Source organism: Bubalus kerabau, chromosome 10, assembly GCF_029407905.1.
Source record: "Bubalus kerabau isolate K-KA32 ecotype Philippines breed swamp buffalo chromosome 10, PCC_UOA_SB_1v2, whole genome shotgun sequence".
NCBI classification, from domain to species: Eukaryota; Metazoa; Chordata; class Mammalia; order Artiodactyla; family Bovidae; genus Bubalus; species Bubalus kerabau.
The window spans coordinates 47,575,856-47,589,219 of NC_073633.1; the positions used below are offsets into that span (position 1 = coordinate 47,575,856).

At 43.6% G+C, this 13,364-nt stretch overlaps 2 protein-coding genes across 2 annotated transcripts; one reads left to right on the plus strand and one right to left on the minus strand.

The window, feature by feature from the left end:
• The first annotated feature begins 14 nt into the window (after positions 1-14).
• MGAT2 (alpha-1,6-mannosyl-glycoprotein 2-beta-N-acetylglucosaminyltransferase) lies at positions 15-3,099 on the plus strand. Its single transcript, XM_055537566.1, has one exon. The coding sequence runs from the start codon at positions 501-503 to the stop codon at positions 1,839-1,841; it is 1,341 nt and encodes a 446-aa protein (XP_055393541.1). The 5' UTR covers positions 15-500; the 3' UTR covers positions 1,842-3,099.
• A 1,795-nt stretch (positions 3,100-4,894) lies between these two features.
• DNAAF2 (dynein axonemal assembly factor 2) lies at positions 4,895-12,058 on the minus strand. Its single transcript, XM_055537561.1, has 3 exons — positions 10,164-12,058; positions 6,917-7,060; positions 4,895-5,723 (listed from the first exon to the last, which is right to left on the minus strand). Exons 1-3 carry the CDS (start codon positions 12,000-12,002, stop codon positions 5,217-5,219), a joined length of 2,490 nt encoding a protein of 829 aa, XP_055393536.1. The 5' UTR covers positions 12,003-12,058; the 3' UTR covers positions 4,895-5,216.
• Between the last annotated feature and the right edge of the window lie 1,306 nt (positions 12,059-13,364).

Sequence of the window (13,364 nt, forward strand, 5' to 3'; positions counted from 1 at the left end):
GTCCCCAGGCCGTGGCGCTCGGCGGGCGAGTCTCTGCTTGTCAGGACAGTCGCCGCCGGAGTGAGGCCAAGCGAGGCTGTGTTTCTCGTTCCCGGATGTCCGGGGCCGCATAGAAATGAGAGGGCCGAGGACGCTGGGCCGCTGGAGGCGCAGGTAACGGAGTCGAGGTACAGCGGGGCCGCGTCGGGCTTCTTCCCGGACCGGTGCTGAATGGAGAGGACCGAAGCGACGCCGTGCCGCTGCTCCTAGCGGCGGGGCCGCTGCCCGAGCTGCAGTTGCCAGGTGAAGATGTGTGGAGCCCGGGCGGCGCGGAGGAGCTGAAAACCTGCGGGTCCCCGGACCCCCGGGGCCCGGGATGAGTTAGCGAGGGCAGCTGCGGGGGCCAGTTCCGACTGCTGCAGGCCACCGCCACGGTCGCCGCCCGCCCGCCCCTTCCCCGCCGGAGCCGCTAGCTCCTTTCCCCGCCCGCCCGCCTGCTCGCGCTCCCGGCCCCGGAGACCATGAGGTTCCGCATCTATAAGCGGAAGGTGCTGATCTTGATGCTCGTGGTGGCCGCCTGCGGCTTCGTCCTCTGGAGCAGCAATGGGCGACAAAGGAAGAACGAGGCCCTCGCCCCGCCGCTGCTGGACGCCGATCCCGTGCGGGGTGCGGGCGCCCGGGCCGGGGACCATCCCGCCGTGTCGGTGGGCATCCGTCGGGGCTCCAACGAGTCGGCGGCTCCACTGGTCGCCGCGGCCCCGCAGCCCGAGGTGGACAATCTGACGCTGCGGTACCGGTCCCTAGTGTACCAGCTGAACTTTGACCAGACGCTGAGGAATGTAGATAAGGCCGGCTCCTGGACCCCCCGAGAGCTGGCGCTGGTGGTCCAGGTGCACAACCGGCCCGAATACCTCAAACTGCTGCTGGACTCACTTCGAAAAGCCCAGGGAATCGACGACGTCCTCGTCATCTTTAGCCATGACTTCTGGTCGACCGAAATCAATCAGCTGATTGCTGGGGTGGATTTCTGTCCAGTTCTGCAGGTGTTCTTTCCTTTCAGCATTCAGTTGTACCCTAACGAGTTCCCGGGCACAGACCCGAGAGATTGCCCCAGAGACATGGAGAAGAATGCAGCTTTGCGAATGGGATGCATTAATGCTGAATATCCCGACTCCTTCGGCCATTATAGAGAGGCCAAGTTCTCCCAAACCAAACACCACTGGTGGTGGAAGCTGCATTTTGTATGGGAGAGGGTCAAAGTCCTTCGAGACTATGCTGGCCTCATACTTTTCCTAGAGGAGGATCACTACTTAGCCCCAGACTTTTACCATGTCTTCAAAAAGATGTGGAAATTAAAGCAGCTAGAGTGCCCCGAGTGTGATGTTCTCTCCCTGGGGACCTATACTGCCATTCGAAATTTCTATGACGTGGCTGACAAGGTAGATGTGAAAACGTGGAAATCCACAGAGCACAATATGGGTCTGGCCCTGACCCGGGAAGCCTATCAGAAGCTGATTGAGTGCACAGACACTTTCTGTACTTACGATGATTATAACTGGGACTGGACCCTTCAATATTTGACTGTATCTTGTCTTCCAAAATTCTGGAAAGTGCTGGTTCCTCAAGTTCCTAGGATTTTTCATGCTGGAGACTGTGGTATGCATCACCAAAAAATTTGTAGACCAGCCACCCAGAGTGCCCAACTTGAGTCACTCTTAAATAATAACAAACAGTACCTGTTTCCAGAAACTCTAACTATTAGTGAGAAGTTTATGACAGCCCTTTCCCCACCTAGGAAAAATGGAGGGTGGGGCGATATTAGGGACCATGAACTCTGTAAAAGTTATAGAAGGCTGCAGTAAAAAAAAAAAAAAAAAAAATCACAATTACAAAAGCAAAAGTAGTGACAGTCTTCTATTTTTGATATTTGTCCAAATAGGATATACAATTGAATAAAAAGGTTTAGGAACTGGTTTCTGCTTTAATACAACAACAAAATTCTTGTAAAAGTTGTCCAAATATAGTCATCTTTTCCTTTAATGTCTGATTAAGATTTAAAACGCAAGTTTTCATTTTGAGAATTGCGTTTTAAAGTTCAGTGTGTATCTGCTAGAGGTAATCATTGTTGATAGAAGAAGGGAAACTATTTAAATTGCATCTATTAATCTTTTTATCTGGAACTTTGTACACTTTTCCACTTTCAAGACTTATTTTAAGTACAGCAAAATTTATTTAAAATTGTCATATCAGTAAAAAGTATTACAGTGAAACTAATAAGAGTATTAATGTAACAAGCCCAGCTTCACTCTTGACACAGTAACTAGGAAGAGGTTGCTTCAGTGGTTTTATAATTCGAAAATTATGTTTGTTAAACACCCTGTCAGAACAGAGTCATTTTCAGTATTAAAGATTCCTGTATTATTGTGTTAAGAATTGCCTGTGCTCTGGAACCTGCATAGAACACACTTTCTTTTGGAATGTATTTGACTGATAAGAAAGTTTAAACACTTTTCACCTCAATGTAGAAATACAGTGATTTTTTTTTTTCTTTTAGTGCTGCCAAAATAAAATACTTGTTTTTGCATAAAAAGGTTCCTAATCATTTTTCAGAATAATTTTACATCAAAGTCCACTAAAGATACTCTTGAAGGTTTAAAATTAGCATTACATCTTATTTGTACAGTGTATAAGTAAGTTTGAAATACAGAAAACCCAGCTCTTAACAGTGCATTCCCTTTGGAGGAAACTGGCTTTCAAATTAGCCACGCAGAGATAATGAGCAATAAAAAGCTGCTGTGTAAGTGAAATACAGCCAGAAATGAAACAAAGTTCAGTCCTGCCAAAGTGAAACATGTTCTAGAGCCAGCTTTATTTTACCAGAAATCGCACTTTTTAAAACAACAAAGTAAATAATAAGAAACAGGCTTAAAATTTATTCCATATTTAACGTAAGTTTCCCTTAACATATATAATTGCATTCAACCAAAAGTATACTCATAGACTAATTTCTGTGTTGATACTGCAAATAGTCATTTCAACCTAAAGACTGTGTACCTAATGGACAGTCACAAAATTATTACTGAATCAAATAATTCCCATCATGGTTGAAAAATATATATGGTCATCTATAATGGCGCACGGAGAAGGCAATGGCGCCCCACTCCAGTACACTTGCCTGGAAAATCCCATGGACGGAGGAGCCTGGTGGGCTGCAGTCTATGGGGTCGCTAGGAGTCAGACAGGACTGAGCGACTTCACTTTCTCTTTTCACTTTCATGCATTGGAGAAGGAAATGGCAACCCACTCCAGTGTTCTTGCCTGGAGAATCCCAGGGACAGGGGAGCCTGGTGGGCTGCCATCTATGGGGTCACACAGTCGGACACTACTGAAGTGACTTAGCATAGCATAATGGTGCAAATAGTTCTGTTTTATGAGTTCCTTTATACTGCCTGGAGCCCAGTTGGGTCCAGGTTTTATTGGAGATAAAGTGTGTATCAGGATGAACTGCCAGGCGTTGTTCCAGCTTTTGGTGCTCTGACCTGACCTCCCTAGTTCAAAAAGACTGAAGAAATTAGGTAGTTTCCTGGATGACGGTAAGGCCCGAGGTTTGAGTTAGTAGCTGACTTTGGAACAGAAATACATCATCAGCTCATGGTCTTGGGGTCAGCAATTAGATCAACAAATATTTTCCTTTCTATATTGTCTTTCGTGTTGTCCTAAAACTTTATGAGAGAAAAAAGAAACTATTGGGATTTTCTCCTGGCCTTATGTAAAATATTCCACAAAACTCATAATTTAGCAACTATTAGAAACATCTGCTGCCCTCTTTTAGGTATTATAAAAGAAACTGATTAGAAAACACTAGCTTTTGTTGTTGGAGAAGGCAATGGCACCCCACTCCAGTACTCTTGCCTGGAAAATCCTATGGACAGAGGGGCCTGGTAGGCTGCAGTCCATGGAGTCGGTAGGAGTTGGACATGACTGAGCGACTTCAGTTTCACTTTTCACTTTCATGCTTTGGAGAAGGAAATGGCAACCCACTCCAGTGTTCTTGCCTGGAGAATCCCAGGGACTGGGGAGCCTGGTGGGCTGCCGTCTATGGGGTCGCACAGAGTTGGACATGACTGAAGCAACTTAGCAGCAGCAGCAGTAGCAGCAGCTTTTGTTGTTGTCTTCATGTATTTCTATAAGGAAGACAATTTTCCTATTGGGGTAAATTCTCAGATTTTCTTAAATTGTCTTGTTCTAAAACTTGTAAACTAATTTTATAAAACCAAGGAATGTTTTACTAATTTCCAAAAAATTATTTTAAATTTTGAGTTTTCAGTCATTAATAACCTTTATTTATATATATGTATACACCCACACATATATATGGTGACTTACATATGAGAAGAGTAAGATACAGAGTTGAAGCAAATACACTAAATTTCAGTGTATTTGTATTGTTTGGATCATTTAATATTGGTTAATAAAGTTCTTTCAGAATCTCTATGACAAGCATAAATACTGAATAAATCCTATTTAGTGAGACTTATTGGAGAAAGCAATGGCACCCCACTCCAGTACTCTTGCCTGGAAAATCCCATGGGTGGAGGAGCCTGGTAGGCTGCAGTCCATGGGGTCGCTAAGAGTCGGACACGACTGAGCGACTTCCCTTTCACTTTTCACTTTCATGCATTGGAGAAAGAAATGGCAACCTACTCCAGAGTTCTTGCCTGGAGAATCCCAGGGACGGGGGAGCCTGGTGGCTGCCGTCTGGGATCACACAGAGTCGGACACGACTGAAGTGACTTAGCAGCAGTGAGACTTATAAACACATAGTTTTGAGATTCTCCTTCCCCCAACACACACACACTATTGTGTGTACTTTTAGTTCATTACATTCTTGAGAATTACTTTTTATGACACAGTATTTTGGAAACTTTATTAAAGTAATGGCAAACAAAAGCCAAAAGACTATAAACAGGTTGTTTTGACACTAAACATTTTACTCTCCATTAGAAAAAATATACAACAGAGGAATCACAAAACTTATTTCCATAATTCAGGAAGCTTTGTATTGACATAAACTCTCTGTGTACACACACACACAAAATACTAGCTTCAGTTTCCCCGTAAGAATAAAAATACAAATTTTCATTTTATACTTTTTTGAATACTTTTGGTTTTAAGATAATAAACAATCTGTTTCATGCCCAAAAGTTTTTACTCAGCCTCTAAAAAATGATACAGAATTAATCCAAGTCATAAAGCAAATTATTCTGAAAACTGAATGAGCAGTGAGTCACATGATCTTTAATGATCTGCACACTACCATCCTGCATATTGGTTTCCTTTATGTGGTCAAAACCAGGTGTATTGTGAACTGCAGTTTTGTTCAGTAACAAAGATGGGTGGTTTCCATCCGGTTCTTTCTCTTCAGTTATTACTGGTTCTTTTAAGTTATCTTTTCTTTCATTTGCATAAACAGCACTTTTGTCTTTTATAAATTCACGTTCCTTTTCTGACTTAGGTTGCTGAGACTCTGCAAACAGCTTCTGAGAAACATCAAGAGCCCCTTGTTGCAAGCATGTGGCTGAACCACAACGGTCTGCTTCTAGGACTGTGACTGCTACAGATGAAGCAGAATCAGTTGTTGAAGTGGTAGCATGTTCTGTATTTTCTTTTTCTGTTAAAGGACTTCCTTCATGGACTCTTGCTTCTTTTTCATGAAGCTGCTCAGAGTTACTGCATTCTTGCAACTATGTTAAGAGAAACAGCAAATTAAGAATTCATTGAAACAGAAAAGTAAATTGTACCCTCTGGAAACTTTTCTTTAAGTTGTGAAGGAATAACCTGGTAGACTTGCAAATCTGCTTTCTGGCTTCCCCCTCAAAGTCAATCTCCAAATGCTGACAGTCATTTTTTAACAATCCAAACCTGGCATTGATTCTCTAATTAAATCCTTTCACTGACTCTTCATCTCCTTCAGGATAAAACAATCCTGGCCTACAAATCTTTTAACATGGCCTATAAAGCTCAGTCGGAGAAGGCAATAGCACCTCACTCCAATACTCTTGCCTGGAAAATCCCATGGACGGAGAAGCCTGGTAGGCTGCAGTCCATGGGATCACTAAGAGTCAGACATGACTGAGCGACTTCACTTTCACTTTTCACTTTCATGCATTGGAGAAGGAAATGGCAACTCACTCCAGTGTTCTTGCCTGGAGAATCCCAGGGACGGGGGAGCCTGGTGGGCTGCCGTCTATGGGGTCACACAGAATCGGACACGACTGAAGTGACTTAGCAGCAGCAGCAGCATAAAGCCCAATAACAGTCATTCTTATAAGGGCATTCTTGGTTCACTGGTTAGGACTCCACCCTCTCACTTCCAAGGACCTGGGGTCAATCCCTAATCAGGAAACTAAGATCCTTCAGGCCTCCAGAAGCAGCCAAAAAATTTAAAAAGGGTATTCTTGAATTTTTCTGTATTTCTGTGATTCTTCAGAACCTCTTTCTCACCCAGTTCACATATAAGTCAACTGTGCTAGTTACTAAATTATTTAAGTCTAATATTAAAGACTATAGAGATAACCAAACTTAAACTAGAAAGAATGAACAAACCATATGTAATATATATAGGTCCTGTGGTTTGAGAGTCAAAAAGAGTTGTTAGTCCCTGGACTAATACTCACATTTCCCAAATGTTAGTTTCTCTCTATTCCTCACTGAACAGTTATTTTGGGATTAAATGAGATAACATAAGTGAAAATGAATCACAGATGTTTAATAGTAAAATACACATCAAAAAAAGGTCTGTGTTCTTCTTAACATCACTCTTCCCAGCCATTATGTGCATTTATAGTTATGATATAAAAAATCAAGAATTAAGTGATTTGTCAGGCTTCAACCTTGCCCCAAATCACTACTCTATAAAGCCTGCCCAAATCCTTACCTTTGCATGTATTTCAATCTTACTATCAGTAACCTGAAGAACTTCAATTAATGGTGGAGTCAGGGGTAATGTCTGTTTGAATGGAGGGCTCAGGACCTCTTCAAGAAACTCATTAACATTGTCTTCATTGACAAATAACCTTTCCTAAAATAAAAAGAGAAAAAATATTCTACTTTATTGGTCATACTTGACAGAACTGTATCTAAAATCAGCTCATAACAATTCTCACATAGTTCAGGTCTTCACTTTTAAAATGTTTATTTCATGTTATTCCTATGCTGTTTTGGCCTAAGAAAACAGTATTGTACAGAGCAAAAAGAATAGCAAGAGTACACACATATATAGGAGATCCTAAAATAAAGTCTTAGGTCCTTTTCTACGTCTGTATAAATCTGAGGTATGCTTTCCCTCCAGATAATCCTATTTACAAATCATATCTTCCTTTTTTTCCCCCTCTCAGTATTTTGTAAGAATAACATCACTTCTAGTTTTAAATGAAGTCCAAACTATAAAATGTAATTCAATTTTAGAACACTTCCTAATGAGTCAGCTAAAGATAAGACAGTATGCATTCAAATTTTGTGTGACCAATTTGCCTTTTAGTTCTTGGTTAGGTAAGAGCCAAGTATAATATTTTACTTAAGAGAATTATATTCTATTTTTAAGCACTGTGATAATCCATTGCAACACTAGCATGTAACTATATAAGAATGAGGAAACACTATAAATCAACTAATCTAAAAAAAAAAGAGGAAACAACATTGTAAATCAACTAAAATAAACTTTTTAAAAATTAAAAAAAGGAAGGCAGTAGATTACCAAACTATAGGATATACAAAAGTCACTTTTGCAGGGAATCCCAAAGACAAAGCAATTTGTTCCTATTCGAGTATGTCAAGTGAATATAGGTATATGGTTAGGTCTTTGAAGGAATAACCATATTTTAAATTCTTCAAATCAGTTCACCATTGCCCCAAATAAAAAGTTTTCCTCTGTACTACAATATAAACAAATTAATTACAAATACACACAAATGCATTATTTGGTCCAAATTGGGGGCGTGGTGGGGAGGGGAATCAGAGAGTAATGTTTCGAATTCCCTTCTATTAAACATAACCTGTGAACACGTACTAAACAAAAGTGAACTTGCGTGAAAGAAAAACTTTACATTTGAAATAATTTGCCTTGTATTATCTGAAGATCTAGGCGACAGAATAATACTATAGGGTACAAACAACCCTCCCCCCCAAAGCATTTCTAAGGTTCATGTCTCTGCAAAAGACTTACACATTAACTGCAAAAACTACACCAGACAGTTCAGTTACCTCGGAAGAGTAACATTTATAATGGAAATGGTTATGATTAAAATAGAAAGGATTTGCATAAACCTGCTTTCTCAGTCTAATGACTAATTTTACTATAAAAGATAATAAATTCAGAGGTCCTAAAGCTCTAGGAAAATTCCCAGTGAAGACTTAAGGTTTACAGAAATGTATTTCGTACTTGTATGTAAAGGAACAAATTCTGACCTTGACAGCCACAAATCAGTCTCTTTATAATATTTTCATATAATGCATATAATAACGTAATCATTATATATGTCTACTCACAAAATACTGTTGTGATTTTTTAAAAAACTTTTTTACTTTAATACTTACAGCCTGGTTAGTAAAATTTAAAGGAAAAAAGTTGAACATTATGGTTCCATCAGCCTCAGCTAATGTGGTGATTAATGAAGTAATTATAAATCTATTTCAGGCTTCAAATATAAAAAACACTGTTGCCCTAATCCCATTTTGGTCTAGTTTCTTTACTAAAATAACATTCAGATACTAGAAAATCAGATTAAAATATACTTTAGTATTCTCTCAAATGCTGTCCATTAAAGCTTTCTTCCCACCTTGGGAGTTATTTTCTCATTTACTAAAACAATTACAGGAAAACGACTGCCCTTTCCTAAATTTCCCCCTTCTGATGACATAAACAGATAGTCAATTTCATAATTTTATTTTCTCACAAAGTATCCTACCTAGCCCTGCCTATTTATTTTACCATTTTTGGAGGGTTTCAATTAACCACTTCTCATACAAGATACACCTCATAAATATAAAAATTTAACTTACTAATAAATTTCTAGAAAAACACAGGAAGAAGTAAAACTTTCTGGCAGGGTAAGTAAAGCCCAAGGCCCAAAGCTTAAATTTTAATATACAATCTGTGCAACTAGTGTTCTGAATTAGGGAATTTAACCCGTGAAGATCTTATAAGAGCAAAAAAAATTACATGTAACATTGATACAAACCCCAAAATACCAATTAATTGTTGAGTTATGAGTGTAAAATTTCTATAGAACTTCAAATTTTAAGTAGGTTCTCTCCATCCCCCCCCAACCCCCGTACTTGCCAATAGTACTGGAGTACTGAATTGAATCTCAAGACCCTTCAAGACCCTAGTAGTAACTACAAAATTATATCCTACGTAAACCCAAGATTCACCCTCAGTTTTTGACTAAAAGAGATGGAGCTGATGTCAGAGCTAACAAAGGATTATATTACACTTTGTTAAATGCCAGCCATTATGCCAAATACTAGTAGGGAAGAGATTAAAACTGATGCCAAAAGAAGTAATTTCAGTGTAATGTAAAGACCACTAGAGGTCAATCCCACTAAAATCAGGGAGTAAAATTAGGCTGCACCGTATGGCAGAGAACGCAAGGTATTTAGATTCAGCCCTGGGTCTGAGTTGGTTTTCCCACAAAAAAACTGGCACAGGCCGAGTTACTTTTGCTCTCTGGAAGTAAACTATTATTTACTTTCTAAGGTTGGGAAAAGCTATTTAAAACTGAAAATAACGCTATGATAGAATGTCTCTTCCCTATTTGTGTCACAAACCCCTTTGAGAATATGACTAAAGTTATAATCCTTCTCCCCAGAAGAAAACCCTCAACTTTGTGTATACAATTTTAGAGGTCTATGGATCCCTGAGAATCCATTCATGCATTGAGGGCAACTTTGAAGACTTGAAATCCATCCACCAAAGAGGATGCGTTAAATTTTCGGTTTTGTTTTTTTTTTCCCCAATTATGCGTTTAACGTGTACTGACGTCTTTCAATCAAGGGTTATCAACTTCAAGTCGTCAGGAGAGAAATTATAATGGAAAATCCTTTGTTCAGGATAAACTATGAGGATGACTGTGATACGTGGAATAGAATATGTCAAACATTAAGACTCTAGAAAGAACTGTTACCTCCAAACAATAGTTGTTTAAACCATAATACCACTCTCTCCAGTATCCATGGCATTCTGGAGACTTGGCCAGGTTTATCACTGCATTGTTGGAAGAAATGCTAACCTCTGGTTCTTTGGTACTCAATTTATTCTCTGGAGTAAATTGCAAAAAGAAGGAATAATAAACTAAGTCTTGGGTAGAGAAAGACAATTTGTACCAGATGGGGTTCACTTCCCCTTGAAGACTTTGAGGCAGGATCCAAGGCACTTGAACGAGCAGTGTCAGGGATTCTTCATCCTGACTACACTGCAAAGGCGGGCACAAAGCTTCGCCGCGGTCGGTCCCTGGACCACCCATCGCTCGATAAGCCGGCTCCCTGCCGGGGCCTTCCCGGGTCTCGCGCGCCTCCACGCCGAGGGTCGGGCGCACGCTCGCGCTCCCTACAGAAAGGCCCGCGTCGAGGTCCCCACAGGAAGTACTAAGAGCGCCTCCGCCACGGTCCCCAGGTGAGTTTCCGGCTCCTGAAGGCGGCTCCTCCCCGGCCCCCGTGGTTGATATCTCTTGCCCGCCGAAATCCCGTTCCTCGGATTCTGCGACGCGCTCCTTCCCGGCAGCGTCCGGAGTTGTGATCCCGGCGTCTGCAGCCCGGGTTCGGCTGGGACCTGAGCTTGCGTCCCCAGCATAAACCCCCGCCGGGCCCTCCTCCCCGCGGCAAGCGGAAGCGCAGGCTGCGCCGTCAGTTCCTGGCGGGTCGGCTGCCTCTTCCGGGGACGCGGCGGGCTCCGGGCGCGAAGCGGTAGGCGCCACGGGAAGTGTCACCACCAGCTGCCGCCGGGCCTTGTTGAACTGTGCTTTGCCGCGGCTGTCATCCACCGGGTACGGGAGCGAGAGTCGCAGCCGGTAGTCGGGCTTCCTTGAATCAAGGCACAGCAACTTCCCCGTCACCTCCAGCGCCGCCTGCTCGGCCGATCGCAGCAACGGCAGCTCGATGGTAACCACCAGCTCTTGCGGCACGGTGCCGGGCGCCGAGTCCCGGGAGCAGCGGTAATCCTGGAGGTCCACGTGGTGGCGCTGCACCACGCTGTAGCGAGGCTCGGTGGGGGCGGGCTGCCGGACGGCCTCTGGAGGGGAGGGCGCCTGGGGCCGAGGGACTGCAGCGCTCGCGCCGGCCGCCGGATATCGGTAGGGGTAGGGGAAATCGGGGAAAGGGCTCTCCGGCTCCCCCTCGGGCCGGGCCGGCGCGCCTCCGGGCAGGGGCGTGCGCAGCACGGCGGCATCCGGGGTCCCTTTGTACTTGATCTTCAGGGTCTTGGCGTTCCTCCGGTCCAACTTCACGCCGAACTGCTTCTCCACGGCCTCCAGGGCCGTGGCGTCCAGCATCTGGCGGAAGCGCTCGTGGCGCCGGGCCAGCGCGATCGCGTCTGGGTGGAAGACCACGTCGTAGACAGTGTAGCGGGTGCCGCGCCCCGACGCGTACTCGCGGCCGGGGGCCAGGCTGTAGGGCAGGGACCACTGTCTGCCGGACACCGCGCTCCCAGAGCCGGGCTGGCTGCTGGGCGCGCCCACCAGCGCGTTGCTGCACACGTTCACGAAGCAGCGCCGGGTCCCGTCCAGGCTGGTGCGCAATACGTGGCCCGGCTCCGGGTGCACGAACCGCACCTCCACTCCGCGCTCACGCTCCAGCGCCGTGATCTCCTCCTCGTAGCGCCGCCGGTTCTCAGGGTCCGTGAGCTCCTCGGCGTACTCGGAGAACATTCGCCGGAACTCCGGGTCCTGGAAGGCGGAGGTGAGCCGCTGGACCTCCTCTCCACTAAGATCCAAGTCTTCTAGCGGCGAAGAAGCTGCCGCTTTGGCCATGCTGTCCTTCGGCTCCTTGCGCGGAGGCCAAGGGAGATGGATCTGAGACCTAGTGGGTGGGACGCGAGGTGAAATCGCTAGTCTCCGGAGAGTGAGGCGGCGGAGGTCCGTAACGGCTTCAGAATTGAGCCTGGGCGGCGCGTGCTCGTTGCCATAGTGACACCACCAACACCCAGGAGGAGGGGCAGGAACAGGGATGATAGAAATGACAGAAATAGCCTTAGTTTCTTCAGACCAACATCCTACGTTGTTTAGATTCCTGTGCCATGGTGCAGTTACCTGTGCAGAATAAGCATCTTAATAATTGTAATTTCCAGCATTATGTACGTTAAGGTAGACCTGATCCTCAATTCACAGAGAAGATGAGACCTGAAAAGTTACCTCACCAAAGTCACACAGCTAATGCACCACCCAGCAGTCATAAACTGTGATTCTATCGTAAGTTTTTCTGCTTTATTCACTTCGCTAAACCAACATTTCAGTCGTCTAGATATTTCACCAATTTATCCTATTTACAACTCTCATTTGGTGTGAGAGTTATGCGCAGGTTATTCATAAATAACCAATCATCAGCAAACATGACTTTGTTAATAAAAATGCAAATATAAGATACCACATATCACCTATAAAAATGGAAAAGGCTTTCTTTAAAAAAAACAATTATTTCCTTGCGGTGGTAGAATTTATATTAAAATTTTTCTAGAAAGTAGTTTGGTACCTATGTCAAAATCCTTTAGAATGTGCATACTTTTTTTAATGCAGAAATTCCAATTCTGAGAGCATGCTCAAGGCACTATTATGATTCTAAAGGTTTGGGAAGAATCTAAGAATTCAACAGTTGGTTGAGCAGATTTGGGTAGAGCCATACAATGGGATTCTAAGCAGCCATTCAAATTGATATTATAGAAGAATATTTATTGACTGAGGTAGTTATTAATTGGTAGTTAAATTCAGTGATCATTTTTCTGTCCTCATTTTGTTGACAGCCTCAGCAACATTTAACATAATGTTGGCATTACCTCAGTGACAAGACACTATCCAGGTTTTCCTCCTACCTCATCAGATCCAGTTCCTGTGCTTTCCCCACACTGAGACCAAGTGTTGGCTTTTTCCATAGCACAGAAATCTCAGCCCACTCCCCTCTTGTGTGATCTACCTGGCCTCTTAAGGCATAATGTCACATGATGGTGCTTTAGACTCAGATTTCTGAGGTGAGGTCAGCCATGCTGATTAAACACCGAGCAGGCGAGCGCACCACCTCTCTGTTGGTCCTCACAGTATTAGCTCTGGGTGCTCCTGCAGTACTGTTCATCTGCTACCCCATTTTTCAGATCTATGCTTCCTTTTAATTTCCAGTCAATG